Source organism: Heterodontus francisci, chromosome 34 (assembly GCF_036365525.1).
Source record: "Heterodontus francisci isolate sHetFra1 chromosome 34, sHetFra1.hap1, whole genome shotgun sequence".
NCBI lineage: Eukaryota > Metazoa > Chordata > Chondrichthyes > Heterodontiformes > Heterodontidae > Heterodontus > Heterodontus francisci.
Genome location: NC_090404.1, coordinates 20,511,184 through 20,534,266, shown reverse-complemented (window position 1 = coordinate 20,534,266; position 23,083 = coordinate 20,511,184). Strand labels below are relative to the sequence as shown.

Below are 23,083 nucleotides of genomic sequence, written 5' to 3'. Positions count from 1 at the left end.
ATTAATAAACTCCAACTGTCATATTGGAAACATCAAACTTATGGCACAGAAGGAGGCCATTCAGCCCATCATGTCTGCACTGGCCGTTAAGAGTTATCCATCCTCATCCCACTTTCCAGTTTATGGTTTGTAACCTCGTAGGTTACGGCTCCTCAATTGCATATCCAAGTACTTTTTAAATGTGATGAGGGTTTCTGCCTCGATCACCCTTTCAGACAGTGAGTTCCAGACACCAACGCCCCAACCCTCTGGGTGAAAAGATTTCTCAACGGTCTTCCAATCCTTCTGCCAATTACTGTAAATCTATGACCTCTCTGATGATGGAAATAGATTCTTCCGACCCACTCTATCTCAAACTCTGAATTTTATAAACCTCAGCCTCCTCTGTTCCAAAGAAAACAACCCTAGCCTAACCAATCTTTCCTCAGCTAAAATTCTCCAATCCTGGCAACATCCTTGTAAATCTCCTCTGTACCCTCTCTAATGTAATTATGTACTTCCCGTAGTGAGGTGACCAGAACTGCACAGAGTACTCCAGCTGTGGCCTAACCAGTGTTTTATACAGTTCCAGTATAACCTCCCAACTCTTATATCCCATGCCTCAGCCAATAAAAGCAAGCATCACATCTGCCTCCTTAACCACCTTATCTACCTCCAGCCACTTGTGGACATGAACTCCAAGGTCTCTCTGTTCCTCTACACTTCTCAGTATCCTATCATTTATTGTGGATTCTCTTGCTTTGTTTGCCCTCCCCAAACACATTACCTCACACTTTTCCAGATTGAAATCCATTTGCCCTTTTCTGCCCATCTGACCAGTCTATTGATATCTTCCTGCAGTCTGCAGCTTTCTTCCTCACTGTCAACCACACGGTCACTTTTTGTCTCATCTGTAAACTTCTTAATCAGGCTCCTGAGATTTAAGTCCGAAGTGTATATATTCACAGTAAAAACTTTGTTATCTGCCACTGTACCAACTGGAAAGCTCTTCCCCAGAATTTCCAAACACTTCCAAGCCTGGTCTCCCAATGCTGAGTTTTCCCCGAGTGCAGCCGATTGTTTTGGTCATTACTGTACTGTAGTTAGTGATGCTGCTGGCAGTCCATCTTGTCACTGTGCTTATGCAATATTGTCCTTTATCTCCCCATCCACCCAGTATGGCATCCAATAAAACATTGACAGGAAAAGGGGGAAAGTGGAAAAGGGTTGTGTTGATGCTACAGCAGAAAATAGACATTTGCAGGCGTCTTGAAAGAGGTGAAAATCGTAATGCGTTGATGAATATAATGTTGGTTCATCAACCATATACGACATCAAGGGTCAAAAAGACCAGTTGTTGAAATTCTTTGCTGGTTCTGAGACTAATAAAGCTGTGGAACAACACCGTCCTCTACATAAACCTAAATTAGAGCAGCTAGACAGTTTTTGTTGAAATGCTCCCGAGGATGCTCCAGTCTCAGGCCCAATGCTCATTGCAAAGGCAGAAGACTTTCATCAGCAAATGGAATTGACTGAACCATGTGCATTTTCCAATGGATGGCTTTCCTGCTTTAAACAGCGACATGGCATAAGGCGGCTAGATATAACCGGTGAACAAAAATCAGCTGACCATGAGGCTGCAGAAAAGTATTGTGATTTTCTCAACAAATTGGTTACTGAAAAATGATCTATCCATAGAACAAATTTATAACAGATAAAACAGGCCTGTTTTGGCACTGTTTGCCTAATTCGACCCTAGCTGGTGCGAGTGAATCTAATGCTGCAGGTTTTAAGTAAAATAAAGACAGAATAACTGTGTTTGCATAAGCTAATGCCACGGGAATGCACCGAGTGAAGCTTTTGGCGATGGGTGTATATATAATTGTCCTAGAGAAGTTAAAGGTGTAAAACATATACCTGTTGATTATAAAGCATAATTAATGTATGGAGAGACAAAGACATTTTTTATGATTAGTTTCACTATGTTTTTGTACCTGCAGTGAAAGAACATTTTAGAAAAATAAGAAAACCTGAAGATAGCAAAGCTATTCTTTTATTCAACAATTGTCGAGCTCACCCTCATGAATCGAAGTTAGTGTCTGGTAATATTTTTACCATCTTCCTGTCTGCCAAATGTTACCTCATTGATTCAACCAATGGTCCAGGACATCATCCTGGATATGAAATGTTTTTACAGGAGAGATTTCCTAAGAAAGTTAATCAATCATGAAGGCCCAATCCAAAACTTCCAATCAAATTATAATATTAAAGATGTAATTTTCAATGTGACTTGTGCATGGAATTTGGTTAAAGGTGAAACATTAAGGAGGGCTTGGAGAAAACTGTGGCCCAGTGTTATATTTGCAGAAGTGTCTTCTGATGAAGAGGAATTTGAAGGCTTTAATGTTCACCATAAAAATATAAAAAATCACAAATTCCTGACAGTCTGAGGGATGTTTCTTCTACAAACCCAATCAAGCAGCTTAGTGAAAATGATGTAGAAGATTGGGTTGAAGTTGACAAGGAGGTTGAAGTGACACATGTTGTTAGTGATGTGGAAATAATGAGAGTCCTGAATGCTGAGAAGTCTAAGGAAACTGAATATGACTCTGCAGAAGAAGATTTTAGTGAGGAACAGAAAATAACTTGGGCTAATGCTGCTTCAGGATTTGATACATGAATCAAATTTACTGAAAGGCAGATTTGTTATTCTGCACAAGAGTTTATGTAGCTACATATTTTGCACTCTATTTTCATGCAAAAAAGACATGAGGTCAGTAGGCAAACTGATACCCCAAATCTTTTCAGGAACGCTCCCAAGGGCTTGCCATAGGCTCAGTACAGATTCTGTCCCGTCACCTTCTACATCTAGTGTTTTAGTGTAATTTATACATTACTGTTCAAGAATTCTATACATCATTACTGCCTCAAGATCTCTGTATTGTACATTTTCTTATTCTTTGCATGTAATCATTTCTATTAAAATTAAAACTATTGTGTTGCCTTGGTAGCACGACTCTTCATTAACTGGAATTTGATTACCCGGCACCTCTCATGTCCCAACACATGCCGGATAACAAAGCTTTGACTGTACCACAAAAAGCAAGGGGCCTGGTACTGAGCCCCATGGAACCCCACTGGAAACAGGCTTCCAGTCATGATTCAGTTCTGGTGTGACTAACAGCAGCAACAGCAGAATCCACCCTCTGCAGTTATATGTTAAATTGCCCGTGTCTCAGCAGCAGCGATGACTGAGTGAATCCCTTCCCACATCCGGAGCAGGTGAACGGCCTCTCCCCAATGCGAACTCGCCGGTGTGTCAGTAAATCCTTTTTACTTTTAAATCTCTTCTCAGTCGGAACATTGAAAAGATCAGTTATCAATGTGAACATGTTGGTGTTCATTGAAGTGGGATGACCGAGTGAATCCTTTCCCACACACTGAGCAGGTGAACAGTGTCTCCCCAGTGTGAACTCGCTGGTGTCTCTGCAGGGCGGATGAGTGAGCGAATCTCTTCCCACATGCGGAACATGTGAATGGCCTCTCCCCAGTGTGAGTTCGCTGGTGTGTCTGTAGATCTCTTCTGCTTTTAAATCTCTTCTCACAGTCAGAACATGTAAACGGTCTCTCCCCAGTGTGAACTCGCTGGTGTTTCAAAAGGTTGGAGGTCTGAGTGAATCCTTTCCCACACTCAGAGCAAGTGAATGGTCTCTCCCCAGTGTGAACTCGCTGGTGTGTCAGAAGGCTGGATAAATGAGTGAATCCCTTCCCACACACAGAGCAGGTGAACGGCCTCTCCCCAGTGTGAGTGCGCTGGTGTGCCATCAAATCCTTTGTGGTTTTAAATCTCTTCTCACAGTCAGAACAGGTAAACGGTCTCTCATCAGTGTGAACAAGTTGGTGTTTCAACAGGTTGGATGACAGAGTGAATCTTTTCCCACACTCAGTGCAGGTGAATGGCCTCTCCCCAGTGTGAACTCGCTGGTGTCTCAGCAGGGTGGATGAGAGAGCGAATCTCTTCCCACACACGAAGCAGGTGAAAGGCCTCTCGCCAGTGTGAGTACGTTGGTGTGTCTGTAGATCCCTTGTGCTTTTAAAGCTCTTCTCACAGTCAGAACATTTAAACGGCCTTTCCCCAGTGTGAATGCGCTGATGTACATAGAGGCTGGATGAACAGGCAAATCTCTTCCCACACATGGAGCAGGTGAATGGTCTCTCCCCAGTGTGAACTCGCTGGTGTATACAGAGGCTGGATGAACATGCAAATCTCTTCCCACACACGGAGCAGGTGAACAGCCTCTCCCCAGTGTGAGTGCGTTGGTGTGTCTGTAGATCCCTTGTGCTTTTAAAGCTCTTCTCACAGTCAGAACATTTAAACGGTCGGTCCCCAGTATGAACTCGCTGGTGTATACAGAGGCTGGATGAACATGTAAATCCCTTCCCACACACGGAGCAGGAGAACGGCCTCTCCCCAGTGTGACTGCGTCGATGAATTTCCAGTCGGGATGGGTAATTGAATCCCTTCCCACAGTCCTCACATTTCCACGGTTTCTCCATGGTGCAGGTGTTCTTGTGTTGCTCCGAATTGGATGATCAGTTGATGCCTCAAAACACGTGTATGGTTACTCTCCACTGTGAATGGTGCGATGTTTTTTCAGGCTGTGTAACTGGTTAAAGCTCTTTCCACAGTCAGTGCACTGGAACACTCTCACTCGGGTGTGTGTCTCTCGATGTGTTTTCAGTCACACTGATGTTTGAAATCTTTTCCCAAAGACAGAACAGACAAACATTTCTCCTTCCACATTCAAAGCCAGGTGATATTCAGGTCCTGATGAATCGAGTGACTCTGTCAGATCCTGATGTGATGTTTGGTTTCAGTTTCCCATCTGCAAATCCTTCCTTTCTAATATCCTGTTAAAGGAGTTTACAAAATTCATTACTGTCAGTCCAGGATAGAAATTCAAAACAGACAAACATTTCTCTTGCTTTGAATTTGCAGTGTGTATATCCTCCCCTTCTATGCCCCTACAAAAGGAGTTTACAAAAGCCATCGGTCAGCTCAGGATAGAAATTTTTAGCATTCTCTCCTCCTGCTCCCTGGCCCAGGACGGCCACGCATGCTCCCTGCTGCATATTGCCCTGGCAACATAGTCTAACACTTACAGCAATCTGCAATCCACCGACATTACCGGGATAGGGAGACAGAGTTTTGAAACACTCAGCAACACGACTCCAGTAAAACATCCCAGGAGGAAAAGGGGGAGCAGTGTGTCCACCTGCCCTGATATCCCCCTCCCCAGGCCTGTCAGTCAAACCCCCCACTCCTCCCAGTCCACAGCTCAGCCCAGCAGCTTCCTGCACCTTGAGCCAGCCCTGCCCAGGTGTGACACAGTCCAAGGGGAGTCTTTGTGGAACCAGGGAGTGGGGGACCTCCTGCCCTGTGCTGTGTCCCGAATGGTTCCTCCCTCCCCTCCCCTCGGCCCCTTTATAACTGAACTGAGTTTCCTTTAATGTTTTGTCCTTTGATGTTACAGTTTATTAATCCTTAGATCCTCCAAAAAGAGCTGGAAAGCTGGAGGCCATTAACCCCACTGCAAAAAAAAAAACCCCACAGATGCAAACATGGCACCTGGATTATTAAATGGGTTTACAGCCTGCACTGTGTTTATCAAGCTTCCCCGTCCACCCAGTCCCCATTTCTCCTCCATTTAGAAAAGCACGCTGTCAACTCTCCATTCACAGACCCTCCCTGCCCAGTCCCCATTTCTCCTCCATTTAGAGACGCTCCCTGACCAGTCTCCATTTAGAGACGCTCCCTGCCCAGTCTCCATTTCTCCTCCATTTAGAGACGCTCCCTGCCCAGTCTCCATTTCTCCTCCATTTAGAGACGCTCCCTGCCCAGTCTCCATTTCTCCTCCATTTAGAGACGCTCCCTGACCAGTCTCCATTTAGAGACGCTCCCTGCCTCTCCTGGATTTTGGGACAGTCTCTGCTCTCGGCTCTTTGTTGAGATTCGGGCCGGAGGGAAGCGGTGGAAGCCGCAGCTGGGGGTTGATCTTGTTGTTTGTTGTGATCTCCCTGTTTAGATTGTCTCCTGGCTCCGCACTCGGTGTGTCTGCAGCCTGCGAGCCCCGGGCTTTATTAACCCGCCTCCCTCTCACCTGCTGGAACCGCGCTCTCTGCCTCAGGCCCTACCGGGCCGCGCATGCTCAGCTCACACCGCCCGCCCTGCTGATTGACGGCAGCTGCGGCATGGGAGGGGCGGAGCTGGAGGACAAAGCGGGCTGAGGTCCTCCAACCAATCGGAACGGATGAGAGGGGCAGGCCTCGCGCTACGGAGAAGGCGCGGCCGCCCCAGTCCTCCTGTCCCGCCCCCTCTTGCTATTGGTCTAGAGCCGCCGTCAATCCGTCTGACGTTGTATCGGGATGGGTGTTGGATGCGGAAGTCGATCCCTGACCTGTTCAGGTCTTTTTTGGTGCATGAGTTGGAGTTGGAGCGGAGATAGAGATGCAGCTGCTGGTTTTAACCCCGAGTATTTCTGAGCCCAGTTGGACCCAACAATTTCCAATGTGAGACTGTCAAGGGCGGTAGATTGGAGGGGAATGTGCAGCAGGGTGCATGCAGGACCATCCTGGGCCCGGAAGCAGCAGGAAAGAGTGTTGTGAATTTCTATCCTGACTGACAATGATTTGTAAACTTCATTTTACAGGATATACAAATGGGGGGGATTTGCAGATGGGAATGTCAAGCTAAAAATCATGTCAAGATCTGACAGAGTCACTTGATTCATCAGGACCTGAATGTGGAAGGAGAAATGTTTGTCAGTTCTTGTCTGTGGGAAAAGATTTCAAACATCAGTGTGACTGGAAAAGCACCGACACACACACACTCGAGTGAGAGTGTTCCAGTACACTGACTGTGGAAAGAGCTTTAACCAGTTACACAGCCTGAAAAAAAAATTGCACAATTGACAATGGGGAGAAACCATTGAGGTGTTCTATGTGTAGGTGAGGCTTCAACTGATCATCCAACCTGGAGAGGCACAAGGATGCCCACACCACAGAGAAACTGTGGAAATATGGTGACTGTGGGAAAGTATTCAATCGCCCATCCCGACTGGAAATTCATGGACGCACTCATACTGGGGAGAGGCCGTTCATCTACTCCTTGTGCGGGAAGGGATTCACTCAGTCATCCACTCTGCTGAGACACCAGCGAGTTCACATTGGGTAGAGACCATTTAAATGTTCTGACTGTGAGAAGAGCTAAAAAAGGAAACATGATCTGCAGATAGACCAACGCACTCACACTGGGGAGAGGCCATTCACCTGCTCCGAGAGTGGAAAGGGATTCACTCGGTCATCCAACCTGCTGAGACACCAGTGAGTTCAAGAAAGGGAATAGGGATAACCTTGGGAATTATAGACCAGTCAGTCTTACGTCAGTAGTGGGCAGATTATTGGAGAGGATTCTGAGAGACAGGATTTATGATTATTTGGAAAAGCATGGTTTGATTAGAGACAGTCAGCATAGCTTTATAAGGGGCATGTCATGCCTCACAAGCCTGATTGAATTCTTTGAAGATGTGACAAAACACATTGATGAAGGAAGAGCAGTGGATGTGGTGTATATGGATTTTAGCAAGGCGTTTGATAAGGTTCCCCATGGTAGGCTCATTCAGAAAGTAAGGAGGCATGGGATTCAGGGAAAGTTGGCTGTCTGGATACAAAATTGGCTGGCCCATAGAAGTCAGAGGGTGGTAGTAGATGGAAAGTATTCAGCCTGGAGCTCGGTGACCAGTGGTGTTCCACAAAGATCTGTTTTTGTTATTTATTTATTTTTTTTATTTAGAGATACAGCACTGAAACAGGCCCTTCGGCCCACCGAGTCTGTGCCGACCATCAACCACCCATTTATACTAATCCTACACTAATTCCATATTCCTACCACATCCCCACCTGTGCCTATATTTCCCTACCACCTACCTATACTAGGGGCAATTGCTAATGGCCAATTTACCTATCAACCTGCAAGTCTTTGGCATGTGGGAGGAAACCGGAGCACCCGGAGGAAACCCACACAGACACAGGGAGAACTTGCAAACTCCACACAGGCAGTACCCAGAATTGAACCCGGGTCGCTGGAGCTGTGAGGCTGTGGTGCTAACCACTGCGCCACCCTTATAAATGACTTGGATGAGGAAGTGGAAGGCTGGGTTAGCAAGTTTGCCGATGACACGAAGGTTGCTGGAGTTGTGGATAGTGTGGAAGGCTGTTGTAGGTTGCAACGGGACATTGACAGGATGCAGAGCTGGGGTGAGAAGTGGCAGATGGAGTTCAACCTGGAAAAGTGTGAAGTGATTCATTTTGGAAGGTCGAATTTGAATGCGGAATACAGGCTTAAAGACAGGATTCTTGGTAGTGTGGAGGAACAGAGGGATCTTGGGGTCCGTGTCCATAGATCGCTCAAAGTTGCCACCCAAGTTGATAGGGTTGTTAAGAAGGCGTATGGTGTGTTGGCTTTCATTAACAGGGGGATTGACTTTAAGAGCCGCGAGGTTATGCTGCAGCTCTATAAGGCCCTGGTTCGACCACACTTGGACGTCCAATCGCTCTACACCTCCATCCCCCACCAGGATGGTTTGAGAGCTCTCCGCTTCTTCCTGGAACAGAGGCCCAACCAGTCCCCATCCACCAACACCCTCCTCCGCCTGGCTGAACTTGTTCTCACATTGAACAACTTCTCCTTCAACTCCATGCATTTCCTTCAAGTAAAAGGTGTCGCTATGGGTACCCGCATGGGTCCTAGTTATGCCTGTCTTTTTGTGGGATATGTCGAGCATTCTTTGTTCCAGTCCTACTCAGGCCCCCTCCCCCAACTCTTTTTCCGGTACATTGATGACTGTATCGGTGCCGTTTCCTGCTCCCGCCCCGAACTAGAAAACTTTATCAACTTTGCTTCCAATTTCCACCCTTCTCTCACCTTTACATGGTCCATCTCTGACACTTCCCTTCCCTTCCTCGACTTCTCTGTCTCCATCTCTGGGGATAGGTTGTCTACCAATATCCATTATAAGCCCACTGACTCCCACAGCTACCTCGACTACACTTCTTCACACCCTACCTCCTGTAAGGACTCCATTCCATTCTCCCAATTTCTCCGTCTCCGACGCATCTGCTCTGATGATGCTACCTTCCATGACGGTGCTTCTGATATGACCTTTTTCCTCAACCGAGGATTTCCCCCCACTGTGGTTGACAGGGCCCTCAACCGTGTCCGACCCATTCCCCGCACCTCTACCCTCACCCCTTCCCCTCCCTCCCAGAACCGTGACAGGGTTCCCCTTGTCCTCACTTTTCATCCCACCAGCCTCCATATCCAAAGGATCATCCTCCGCCATTTTCGCCACCTCCAGCGTGATGCCACTACCAGTCGCATCTTCCCCTCCCTTCCCCTGTCAGCATTCCGAAGGGATCGTTCCCTCCGCGACACCCTGGTCCACTCCTCCATTACCCCCACCACCTCGTCCCTGTCCCAGGGCACCTTCCCTTGCAATCGCAGGAGGTGTAATACCTGCCCATTTACCTCCTCTCTCCTCACTATCCCAGGCCCCAAACACTCCTTTCAGGTGAAGCAGCGATTTACTTGTACTTCTTTCAATGTAGTATACTGTATTCGCTGCTCAGTGTGGTCTCCTCTACATTGGGGAGACCAAGCGCAGACTGGGTGACCGCTTTGCGGAACATCTCCGCTCAGTCCGCAAGCAGGACCCTGAGCTTCCGGTTGCTTGCCATTTCAACACTCCCCCCTGCTCTCATGCTCACATCTCTGTCCTGGGATTGCTGCAGTGTTCCAGTGAACATCAACGCAAGCTCGAGGAACAGCATCTCATCTACCGATTAGGCACACTACAGCCTGCCGGACTGAACATTGAGTTCAATAATTTCAGAGCATGACAGCCCCCCACTTTACTTTCATTTTTAGTTATTTTTTCTTCCTTTTTTTTTGCATTCCTTTTTACATTTTTTACAATCTTTTTTTGCATTTATTTCATTTCATCTTAGTTTGTTCAGTTTGCTTACCCACTGTTTTTTTCAGGTTGTTTTTCTTCAGGTTTGCACTTGCTGATGTTCAATATTCAGTCTATTCACACCTATTCTGTACTAATGCTTTGTCTTTCAACACACCATTAACATATTGTTTGCCTTTGCTCTGTGACCTTTTGGTCAGCTATGTGGCCTGGTCCAATCTGCACCTTCTCCTTTGTTATCTCTTGCCCAACCCCCACCTCACTTGTTTATAATCTGTGACTTTTCTAATATTTGTCAGTTCCGAAGAAGGGTCACTGACCCGAAACGTTAACTCTGCTTCTCTTTCCACAGATGCTGCCAGACCTGCTGAGTGAATCCAGCATTTCTTGTTTTTGTGTCTTGGAATATTGTGTTCAGTTCTGGTCGCCTCTTTATAGGAAGGATGTGGAAGCTTTAGAGAGGGTGCAGAGGAGATTTACCAGGATGCTGCCTGGACTGGAGGGCATGTCCTACGAAGAAAGATTGAGGGAGCAAGGGCTTTTCTCATTGGAGCGAAGAAGGATGAGAGGTGACTTGATAGAGGGGTACAAGATGATGAGAGGCATAGATAGAGTGGATAGTCAGAGACTTTTTCCCAGGGTGGAAAGGGCTATCACCAGGGGGCATAATTTTAAGGTGATTGGAGGAAGGTTTCGGGGAGATGTCAGAGGTAGGTTCTTTACACAGAGAGTGGTGGGTGCGTGGAATGCACTGCCAGCGGTGGTAGTAGAAGCAGATACATTAGGGCCATTTAAGCGACTCTTGGATAGGTACATGGATGATAGTAGAATGAAGGGTAGGTAGTTAGTTTGATCTTAGAGTAGGTTAAAGGTTTGGCACAACATCGTGGGCCGAAGGGCCTGTACTGTGCTGTACTGTTCTGTATAACTGCATTCTGCTGTTGCTGCTGTTAATCACATCCAGAGCTGAATCATGACTGGAAGCCTGTTCCAGTGGGGTTCCACAGGACTCAGTACCAGGTCCCTTGATTTTTGTGGTATATATCAATGATTTAGACTTCAATGTAGGGGCCATAATTAAGAAGTTTGCCGATGAGACAAAAAGTGGCTGTGTGGTTGACAGTGAGGTAGAAAGCTGTAGACTGCAGGAAGATATCAATGGACTGGTCAGGTAGGCAACCGGGTTAATTAAAGAAAGCCAGCATGGATTTCTTAAGGGAAAATCATGTTTAACTAACTTTCTGGAGTTTTTGAGGAGGTAACAGAGAGGGCCGATGAGGGCAATGCTATTGTGGTGGTGTACATGGACTTTCAAAAGGCGTTTGATACAGTGCCACACAACAGGCTGGTGAGCACAGTTATAGCTCATGGAATAAAAAGGACGGTAACAACATGGATATGGAATTGGCTGAGTGACAGGAAACAAAAAGTAGTGGTGAATGGATGTTTTTCGGGCTGGAGGTAGGTTTGTAGTGGAGTTCCCCAGGGATCAGTGTTGGAACCCTTGCTTTTCCTGATATATATTAATGACCTAGACCTTGGTGTACAGGGCACAATTTCGAAGTTTGCAGATATGAAACTTGGAAACATTGTGAACTGTGAGCAGGATAGTGTAGAACTTCAAAAAGACATAGACAAGTTGGTGGAATGGGCAGACAGGTGGCAGATGAAGTTCAATACAGTGAAATGTGAAGTGATTCATTTTGGTAGGAAGAACATGGAGAGACAATATAAAATAAAAGGTACAATTCTAAAGGGGGTGCAGGAGCAGAAGGACCTCGGTGTATATGTGCATAAGTCATTGAATGTGATAGGACTGAGAAAGCAGTTAATAAAGCAAACAGTATCTTGGGCTTTATTAATAGGGGCATAGAGTACAAGAGCAAGGAGGTTATGTTGAACTTGTATAAGACGGTAGTTCGGCCTCAGCTGGAGTATTACATCCAGTTCTGGGTGCTGCACTTGAGGAAAGACTTGAGGGCGTTCGAGAGAGTGCAGAAAAGATTCACGAGAATGGTTCCAGGAATGAGGAACTTCAGTTATGAAGATAGATTGGAGAAGTTAGGGCTGTTTTTCTTGACAAGAAGGCTGAGAGGTGATTTGATAGAGGTATTCAAAATCATGAGGAGTCTGGACAGAGCAGATAGAGAGAAACTGTTCCCACTCGTGAAAGAATCGGGAACCAGAGGGAACAGATTCAAAGTATTTGGTAAGAGAAACAGAAGCGACAATAGGAAAAAAAATTTCACACAGCGAGTGGAAGGCACAGCCTGAGAGTGCGGTGGAGGCAGGTTCATTTGAAGCATTCAAAAGGGAATTAAACTGTTTTATCAAAAGGAAGAACGTGCAAGGTTATGGGGAGAAGGCAAGGGGATGGCATTAGGTGAATTGCTCTTTCGTGGATCTGGTGCAGACACGATGGGCCGAATGATCTCCTGCACTAACGATTCTGTGGTGCTGTGAAATGACAAATGGAATTCAATCCGGAGAAGTGTGAGGTAATACATTTGGGGAGGGTGAAAAAGGCAAAGGAATACACAATAAATGGTAGGATACTGAGACATGTAGAGGAACAGAGGGACCTTGGAGTGAATTCCTGAAGGTGGCTGGACATGTAGATAAGGTGGTTAAGAAGGCAGACTTGATGTTTGCTTTTATTGGCCGATGCACAGGTTATAAGAGCTGGGAGGTTATACTGGAACTGTATAAATCACTGGTTAGGCCACAGCTGGAATACTGTGTGCAGTTCTGGTCACTGCATTACAGGAAGAATGTGATTGCATTAGAGAGAGTACAGAGGAGATTTACAAGGATGTTGCCAGGATTGGAGAATTTTAGCTGTGAGGAAAGATTGGTTCGGCTAGGGTTGTTTTTGTGGAACAGAGGAGGTTGAGGTGTATAAAATTATGAGGAGCTGTGATAGAGTGGGTAGGAAGGAGCTGTTTCCATTATCAGAGAGGTCAATGACCAGGGGACATAGATTTACAGTAATTGGCAGAAGGATTGGAAGACAGTTGAGAAATCTTTTCACCCAGAGGGTTGGGGGGTTTGGTGTCTGGAACTCACTGTCTGAAAGGGTGATCGAGGCAGAAACCCTCATCACATTTAAAAAGTACTTGGAAATGCAATTGAGGAGCCGTAACCTACGAGGCAACAGACCAAGAGCTAGAAAGTGGGATTAGGCTGGATAACTCTTAATGGTCAGTGTGGACATGATGGGCTGAATGGCCTCCTTCTGTGCCATAACTTTTCTATGTTTCCGTAATGACAGTTAGTGTTTGTTTTTGCTGATGTGAATATATAACGTGGCTGGAGTTTAATATTCTGGATAAATGTGAATTAAATCAGCTTTGTTTTAAACACACTGCTGTAGATTTTTGTCTTTCCCACCTGAGTGTTTGGCATCACCTGGCTGGAGCTCAGAAAGGACAATCTGGGGGGAGGATCGTACGGCAGGAACAGAACTTCAGTCTGAACACAGTCCTTCAGGATCACACAGATTAAACTTCTCCATCCCATAATATACATATCAGACATTTAATGTTAATGCATTTTAGCCATGTTATGTTAATATTTCTAAATCCTACAAGGGGTTCAGATATACAAACCTTTAAAAGTAGGAGGACAAGTTGATAAAGTGATTAAAACGCACATGGGAACCAAGTTTTATAATTTGGGGTGTGGAGTACAAAAGGACAGAGGTCATGTCAACAAATAATTGGTTCGGCTACAGTTAGAATATTGGGTCAAGTTTTGTGGATCGTACACCATGAAGAATGTCAAGGGTGCAGAAGAGATTCACTGAGATGATACCAGGGAAGAGAGGCTTTAGTTATCAGGAGAGATTTGAGAAACGGTGGCTCTTTTCATTAGAACAAAGAGTCATTGGAGATCTGAGGGAGGGCTTCAAATTTCATCAGATAATTGAGGAAAAATACTCCCAGGGCAGGTACAGCACGGATTAGAGACAGAGTAAAGCTCCCTCTACACTGTCTCATCAAACACTCCCAGGGCAGGTACAGCACTTGGGTTGGCTGCTGCCTAATTGGAGGTGCTGAGTGGTTAATGAGGTTCAGCTGACTGTAGCTCTGTGCAGAGGCGGGAGGCTGGAAGCTGTGTGACTGCTGCAAGAGGGAAAGACTGAGATTGAACGAAAGGTTTTCCATCTCTCTTTATTCTGAAAGAAGAAAGCAGGAGGCTAGAAGAACTGACAGCTCTTGTGAGTTTGGGTTTTGAAGCCCTTTCATTGATTGTTGTGGGGAGGGGGAAAGGAAGAGACCGGAAGACCTTGGGTGGGGTTGTTTGTTTGAACAGGGAGCTCCTGTGTTTAACAGCATTGAATAGGAGCTCCCTCCCCACCCCAACGAGCTAGCCTGGGATAGCTGGAGCTGCCCAGGTGAAGAGACTTTCTCTTCACTGTGTAAACCACAACGGAAGCAGAGTGTGCCTGGGCAGCTACAGCTGTCCCAGGTGGAAGACATCGCACCCCCTCCCACCACCAACTGGAAGACCAGCAAAAGGACTGCCTGAATTAACACCGGCAAAGAGACTGATTCCTCCTGACCCTCCTCTCGTACAGCCTCTCTCCCCAGCCATACCCTCCAGTCTGTGCTTTTTGGCATAATTTGTTATTCCTTTCTCTCAATTTTTGTTTTTTTCTCTCAACGATGGGTGTGACTCTTCTACCCCATGACTTTACTCTCCTGTCTGGTGGCGGGGCCTTTCCATACTGCAGCAGCTGCTCCTGTGGCCCCATCACCATTTAGAATATTGACATGAAGCATGGGGTGAAGAGTTGCACCCACCCCAATATGTCTATAGAGGCCTGTGCAAAGGCAATGGCCGAGGTTGTCGGTCCCTCGGCCATTGTGGCAGCCCCAAAAATGTAAGGGAAGGTTGTGTTCTTCTTCCTGAAGACCGAGTGGGCCGTGTCTCTGGCCCTGAATAAAGGGCTCACTGTGGGTGGGACCTTCCTACCAGCGGACCCTGTGGGGGCCCCTGTGCAGCGGATAATGTTATCAAATGTCACGACCTTCATTCTCAGTGAGCTGCTCCTCCCCCAATCCCGTTCGGTCTTCGGGAGCACAGCCTCCGACATGTCTACTCCTTCCGCCGCCAGCTATTTATGCAGTTGGCACGGGAGGAGGTCTTGGAGGGCCATTTTGATGTAGTTCCAGGGGACGGCCTACCGCGTCTTCTGGACCTCGGACGGGGCGCGGTGCCACGTCTGCAAGGGGGCGGGGCATGTTCGTAAGAACTGCCCCAACCTCCTGGCCGCCAACTCCACCTCGGTGGCCTAGGGTGGCGCCACTGCACCTCCTCCCACTCCCCCCACACATCCTACAGACACAGCTCAGTCGGTTCTGGAGGCTGTGGGTTTCACAGCCTCCAGCGGGGAGGGGAGTGCCCATCCGAGTGGAAGGAAGGCGCAGAGGAAAAATAAACACCGAGAGGCTCGTCCCCTGGACACCATGACACAACCCGAGCCTGAGCTCAGCCCAAGGCCCGCTCCCAGGCAATCCACCTGTCCCAGGGCTGGGCTCAGGCCCAGAGTAACTAAAAAAAAAGGAGGGTGCGGAGGCGGAAGCCTCTGATGACATGGAGGTCTCTGCGCCTCTGCGACCTAGCGGGAGAAAGAGGAGAAGGCACCCCTCCACGGAGGTAACTCAGGGCCCTGAGATGCAGGGCCCATCTGTTGGAGGGGAGCTGTCTCCTGGTTCAGGTCCCCAGGTTCCCCCTGCCACCACCAACATCAAGTTTGCAAAGTCTGGGCAGGAGCTCCCTTTTCCTCAGGATGGAGGGGAGTGGGAGGCCCGTCTACATGCAGCCCCTCCTGTGGGAGCAAGTGGAGCCCGACTTGTGGTGGGGGAGCCTGGGGACGCTCCTGGAGAAACCTCCTATTCTGCCACTGGGTCGGGTGCCCTGAGTGGAGGGAAGGGCGAGGTCCCGAAGGGTCGGCCCTCCCAGCCAGAATCCACTCCCAAACAGGAGACACCCGACCCGGTTATAACTGAAAACGCTGCCTCATCTGCTGGAACTGTGGGTGCTGGAGGAGCGGGAGATGGCCTCCTCTCTCCAACTCCAGTCTCGGCTCCAGCTGAATTTCCGGAGTTGGGAATTTCCATCTCCCCTGGACCGCTCATTGGCCTGGGGACAGAGGTGGAGAGGGGGGGGGTCCTGAACTGCTGGTACCTATAGGCTCCAGTTCCATTCTAGAACCCAGAGAGGACTCCTCCACCATCGATCCTGGGGGTGGGATCGTGACCGAGGCGGGACCAGTTGGCGCGGCCGGGACATCCATCCCACAGTGTGTGGTGGGTGTGTCGGCCGCTGGCGGTGACAACCTGGAGGAGGATGGGGACTCGGTGTGGGACACGGAGGACGATCTTGGTTCCATCGCCAATGAGGTCGTGGAGTCCCTTGTGCCTCCCACCGAGTCTCCTCTCATCCCCAAGGCGGAACTCCGGGATTTCCTCGCGGCTTGCAGGGGTTGCCGCAATAAAGTTCAGCTGGCCCTCGCCCGTTGGTCGAATCTGGCGCTGATCATCCAGTCCATCCATGCCGCCCTCAAGAAAGCGGGCAAGGGCGCGGGCATGAAACTGGTTGAGGCGCCAGTTCAATGCGTTCCTCAATGGGTTGCTGGGGAAGTGGAAGGCCAGGTGCACTTCCGCTCCCTCCTCACAGTGAGGTGTTGGTGACGGGTTTTAAGTACCTTTGACATGAAGATAAGCATAGCCAGTCGCAACATCAACGGCAGCAGGGGGTCTCACCGCAGATTTCACAATCTCTCAGTCCTGAGGGAAGGGAGATACGCGGTGAGCTTTCTGCAGGAAACCCACACCAGTCCGGGAGACGAAGCCAACTGGCTCCTGGAGTGGCAGGATGGGGTCGACAAGAGTCACCTCACCTCTGTTTCTAGTGGGGTGGCTATCTTGTTGGCCTTGACTTTTCAGCTGGAGATCTTGGGGGTCAAGGCGCTAGTGCCGGGCCGCTTGCTCCACCTCGCCGTTCGCCTGGGTAGCGTGCCGCTCCACCTTGTGAACGTGTACGCGCCCAGGCCCAGCGCGTTGCAAGCGCGCTTCTTCGAAGAGGTGTCTGCTCTCCTGAGCTCCATTGATAAAGGCGATTGCATCATCCTCGGGGGGGGGGGGGGCGCGAGGTGGGGGATCGCTCCAGTCCCCAGTGTGGCCAAGCGTTTGTGGAGACTGATCAGCTCCCTCAACTTGGTGGATGTCTGGTGGAATCTCCATCCCGACTCCAGCGCATTCACGTGGAGGTCTGGAGGAGGGTCCCAAATCAACCGTGTCTACTTTTCGCAGGCGTACGTCTCCCGCGTCTCGGCGGCCTCCATGTGGCTGGTGCCGTGCTCAGACCACCGCCTGGTGTGGGCGGAGTTCACTTCGCTTTGCACGTGGGTGGGGTCCGCGTACTAGCACTTTAACAATCGGCTGCTGGAGGATGAGCGATTCTGGGACTCGTTCCCTCGATTCTGGGCCGACTGGAGAAGGAAGCAGGGGGGCTTCCCGTCCTTGAGGCTATGGTGGGATGTGGGCAAGACTCACATATGTGTCTTCTGTCAGGAGTACGCGAAGGGGTCGACTAAGGGGAGGGAAGCCGAGATTGGGCGCCTAGAGAGGGAGGTGCTCGACTTGGAGTCCTGCCTCGGTCATGCTGTCGTGGACCCGGCCCTGTGGCAGGCATACAATGAGAAGAAGGGTGCGCTGAGGGACCTGCAGCTCATAGGGTCCCGAGGCGCGTACGTGAGGTCGCAGATCCAGATCCTGGAAGATTTGGATTGCACCTCACCCTTCTAATCACTGGAAGAATGGCAGAGGTTGAGCTACTGTCCGATGATGGATCCTCCATCACAGATCCGGAGGGAATGGGCCTCCAGGTCTGCACTTATTACAGTGCGTTGTTCTCTCCGGATCCGTCCAGCGAGGACGCGCGCAGAGTTTTGTGGGAGGACCTGCTGGTCAGCCCAGAGGGCGTCGAACGATTGGAGGCTCCGCTCCCATTGGCGGAGCTGACTGGCGCCCTCCACCAGCTCTCGAGGGCAAATCCCCGGGGCTGGACGGGCTGACCATGGAGTTCCTCATGGCGGTCTGGGACATCCTGGGGGACGATTACACGTGGGTCCTGGGGGAAAGCCTGGTGACCGGGGAGATGCCCCTCTCGTGGCAGGGCGGTCATCGTCCGCTTGCTTAAAAACTGGCATCCGGTCTCCCTCCTCAGCACGGATTACAAGACCTTTGCCCAGGCTAAGTCTACCCGCCTGGGCTCCGTGCTGGCCCACCTGATCAACCCCGACCAGTCCTACACGGTCCCAGGCAACATCCACCTGGTCTGGGACTTGATCCACCTTTCCCAGAGGACTGGTCAGTCGGTCGCCTTTCTCTCCCTCGATCAGGAGAAGGCGTTCGACAGGGTTGATCACGAATACCTTTTCGGGAATCTGCGCGCTTTTATAGACTTCTATACGCTGCCGCAGACTGTCTGGTCAAAGTTAACGGGTCCTTGACGGCGCCCCTTCGCTTAGGGAGAGGAGTGCGTCAGGAATGCCCCATGTCCGGCCAATTGTACACCATCTGCGTGGAGCCGTTCCTGTGCCTGCTTCGCAGGAGATTGACGGGATTAGCTCTGCGCGAGGCCTCGATGTTGTGGTACCGGTTGGTCACTTTAGCCCCGCCCCCTGCATTCGCCAGCAAGATCCAGAAGAAACTCGTCGATTTCTTCTGGGGTAAGAGGAAACACTAGGTCTCTGCTGCGGTCCTGAGTCTCCCGATTGAGGAGGGCGGTCAGTCGCTGGTGTGCGTCTGCACCCAGGCTGCGACTCTCCGCCTTCGGACCCTGCAGAGATACCTGTACTTCGAGCGTCCTCCCAGATGGTGTGCGCTGGTGACGTCTTTTTTCCGCCAGTGTCACTGCCTTCAAGACGACACGCAGCTCCCAGCGGAGACAGTTAGCCGTGCCTCTCTGAGGGGGTTGCCCATCTTTTACCAGGATCTATTCTGAGTCCGGAACATGGTCGCCTGCAGTCAGGACGCTCCCCCGCCGGCGGAGAGCGCCTCGGCTGTCTGGGCGGCCAATTCCGGGGACGGACCGGTGGGCAGAGGAGTAGCCGAATCCCCCGGGACGCCCTTCACTGCGGATGGCGAGGGGGCTCGGGAGAGCGGAGCACTCCCGGCCGAGCTAAACCCCACTCGGCCGGAACTACTCATCGGACCCAGGCCCCGAAACCCTCCTCAGGAGCTGGTCCCGCACAACCCTAGCCGCCTCTCGGAAATGCCCTCTGTGCCATTTCAATCAGCGCGGAGGGGTTTCCTGTAGGGGCTGCTCCTGCACACTGTCCACTTCCTCGCCCTTGTCAGCTGGCCGGACACGCCCTGGCGGTCCACGTTGCCATCTGGCAGCGAGGGGAAACCCTAATGGAGGTCTGTCTATGTGGGAGTCCTCCCCTTTGGGGACCTGGGGTGGAGGGTGTTGCACAGGGCAGTCCCGTCCAATAGACTTTTAAGTAGGTTCATGGACTCCCAGGCTGCCTGTATTTTCTGCGGCTTGGACGAGACCGTGTCCAGTGGCGCAGTGGTTAGCACTGCAACCTCACAGCTCCAGGGAGCTGGGTTCGATTCTGGGTACTGCCTGTGTGGAGTTTGCAAGTTCTCCCTGTGACTGCGTGGGTTTTCGCCGGGTGCTCCGGTTTCCTCCCACAGCCAAAGACTTGCAGGTTGATAGTTGGCCATTATAAATTGCCCCTCGTGTAGGTAGTTGGAAGGGAATATGGGATTGCTGTAGGGTTAGAATAAATGGGTGGTTGTTGGTCGGCACAGACTTGGTGGGCCGAAGGGCCTGTTTCAGTGCTGTATCTCTAAATAAAAAAAAAATAATATATGGAGTGTGCGAGGTTGCAGCCCCTGTTTCAGTATTTGAAGGGGCTGCTCCTCAAGTTTTGGCTGCACTTCAATCCCACGCTCCTGATCTTTGGGCACCCGGTGTGGAGGGAGGTGGGCCGGGAGGAGGATCTCCTCGTCGGTCTGCTCCTGGGCCTGGCCAAGGTGGCAATTCACAGGTCCAGGCTGCGGGCCATCGGAGGGGTCCGTCCTCCCTGATTGCCTACCCCCTCTTCTGCGGTTACGTTCGCACCCGGTGTCCCTGGAGAAGGAGCATGCGGTGTCCGCCAGCACGCTTGAGGCCTTCCGCGATCGGTGGGCACCGCAGGGACTGGAGAGCATTGTCGATGCCAAAAATGGCATTTTAATTTGAGATTTTGGTTGATTTATCTGTTTTAAGTAAAGTTATTTTTATAAAATGTATATAAAGGGGGCCTTGGGGAATAAAGACCCCCTCAGCATAAAATATATTAAAAGGGGCTTGGGGTATAAAGGCCACCTTAAAAAAAAAAACGGGGTTCGAGACAGAGTAAAGCTCCCTCTACACTGTCCCATCAAACACTTCCAGGACAGGTATGGTAGTGTTACCGATACCTTCCCTGGATACCAGGATGGGAAAGGCACTCTGGTAAGTTGAGACTTATCCATGAGAATAACAAAGGTATGAGAACTGAAAGAAACTAGAGATCTAGACTAAAGATGAGGTGTTAGTTGTAGCTCAGTGGTTACATTCTCATCACTGAGTCAGGAGGTTGTGGGTTCAAATCCACCTCCAGAGACTTGAGTATAAAATCTAGGCTGATATCCCACTGCAGTACTGAGAGGGTGCTGCATTGTTACAGGTCCCGTCTTTCAGATGACATCTTCAACTGAAGGGTATAAAAGATCCATTGATGTTATTCTGAAGAGCAGGGGAGATCTCTCCAGAGTCTTGGTCAATATTCATCACCGAATCAACATCACTAAAACTGATTATCTGGACATTATCACATTGCTGTCTGTGGGAGCTTGCTGTGTGCAAATTAGCTGTCACATTTCCTTCATTACAACAGTGGCTGCAGTTCAATAGAATTTCATTGGTTGTAAAGTGCTTGGAGACGTCCTGATGTCATAAAGGCCTGAAAAAAATACAAGTCTTTCTTCGAGAGAGGAAAAAAGGCCCAGAAATGGAGCAGTTGAGAACAGGATTTCATTTACTCTCCTCTTATCCTGAAGGAAACAAATACTCAACACACTGTGTGTTGGAAACAAAGCTCATTTATTTGCTATTGATCCAGAATATGAAACCTCAGGCCAGTTAGAGGATTATTAACATCAGCAGAAACAAACTCAACAGTCAGAATGATCATGGTTCAATCCTGGATGTGATTAACAGCAGCAATAACAGCAGAATCCAACCCCTGCAGTCACTTGTGAACTCGCTGGTGCGTCAGGAGGGTGGATGACTGAGTGAATCCCTTCCCACACACGGAGCAGGTGAACGGCCTCTCCCCAGTGTGAACAAGCTGGTGTGTCAGCAGGTTGGACGACTGAGTGAATCCCTTCCCACACACGGAGCAGGTGAACGGCCTCTCCCCAGTGTGAACAAGCCGGTGTCTCAGCAGGTTGGACGACTGAGTGAATTCCTTCCCACACAGGGAGCAGGTGTATGGCCTCTCCCCAGTGTGAACTCGCTGGTGTGTCAGCAGGGCGGATGAGCAAGTGAATCCCTTCCTGCACACGGAGCAGGTGAAAAGCGCCTCCCCAGTGTGAACTCGCTGGTGTGTCAGCAGGGCGGATGAGCAAGTGAATCCCTTCCTGCACACGGAGCAGGTGAAAAGCGCCTCTCCAGTGTGAACTCGCTGGTGTGTCAGCAGGTTGGATGACTGAGTGAATCCCTTTGTGCACACCGAGCAGGTGTACGGCCTCTCCCCAGTGTGAACATGCTGGTGTGCCAGCAGTTTGGACGAGTGAGTGAAGTGCTTCCCACATACGGAGCAAGCGTACGGCCTCTCCCTGGTGTGAGTGTGTTGGTGTGCGAGGTCACTTTTTCTTTTAAAGTTCTTATCACATTCAGAACATACAAAACATCTCTCATCAGAGTGAACAAATTGGTGTTTCAGGAGATGCTGTGCCTGAGTGAATCCCTTCCCACACACTGAGCAGCTGAACGGCCTCTCCCCAGTGTGAGTGCGTTGATGAATTTCCAGAAGGGATGGGTAATTAAATCCCTTTCCACAGTCCCCACATCTCCATGGTTTCTCCGTGGTGCTGGTGTCCTTGTGTCTCTCCAGGTTGGATGATTAGTTGAAGCCTCGTCCACACACAAAACACGGGTACAGTTTTTCTCTGCTGTAAATGGTGCAATGTTTTTTCAGGGTGTATAACTGGTTAAAGCTCTGTCCACAGTCAGTGCACTGGAACACTCTCACTCGGGTGTGTGTGTCTCGGTGCTTTTCCAGTCACACTGATGTTTGAAATATTTTCCCACAGACAGAACAGACAAACATTTCTCCTTCCACATTCAAAGGCCGATGATGTTCAGATCCTGATGAATCGAGTCAGATCTTGATGTGAGGATTGGTTTGCTTTTCCCGTCTGCAAATCCTCCCCTTCTAACATCCTGTGAAAGGATTTTACAAAAGTTAACACTGTCAGTCCGGAAACAATTTTTTCCTCTCTTGTTCCCCCATATAGAATAGAATCATAGATTGGTTACAGCACAGACGGAGGCCATTCAGCCCCTCGTGTCGGTGCCGCCTCTCTGCAAGAGCAATCCACTTCATTCCACTCCCCCTGCCTTTCCCCCATAGCCCTGACAATTTCTTCTCTTCTGATAATTATCCAGTTCTCTTTTGAAGGCTTCAGTTGAATCTGTCTTCACCACACTCTCAGGCAGTGCATTCCAGATCCTAACCACTCGCTGTGTAAAAAGGTTTTCTCCTCACGGTGCCATTGCTTCTTTTAACAATTACCTCTAGTTCTGGATCATGATCTGGAACATGTGGTCCAATCAAACTAAAAGAAGCCAAAAGCACACTGGGCTCCTGTAGTCATTGCTAGGGGACTTTCCGACCCGCAGGGGATCCTGGGTAATTAATCTGCCATTGAAAGCTCCAATTTCTAAATGGATGATTATTTACGTCATCCCATTGAGATTGCGGCTGGAGAGGCAATGAACAAAATTAAATAAATTATACAGAA

The 23,083-nt window shown here is 49.4% G+C and overlaps 1 protein-coding gene across 1 annotated transcript; it reads right to left on the bottom strand.

Annotated features, from left to right (window-relative positions):
- Window positions 1–1,766: 1,766 nt before the first annotated feature.
- LOC137348702 (zinc finger protein 850-like) lies at window positions 1,767–22,182 on the bottom strand (the record flags this gene model as incomplete). Its single annotated transcript, XM_068013958.1, has 3 exons — window positions 1,767–4,530; window positions 16,913–16,919; window positions 21,311–22,182. Coding segments are annotated over 3 exons (2,058 nt in total), but the record flags the coding sequence as incomplete, so codon positions are not given.
- Window positions 22,183–23,083: the final 901 nt, after the last annotated feature.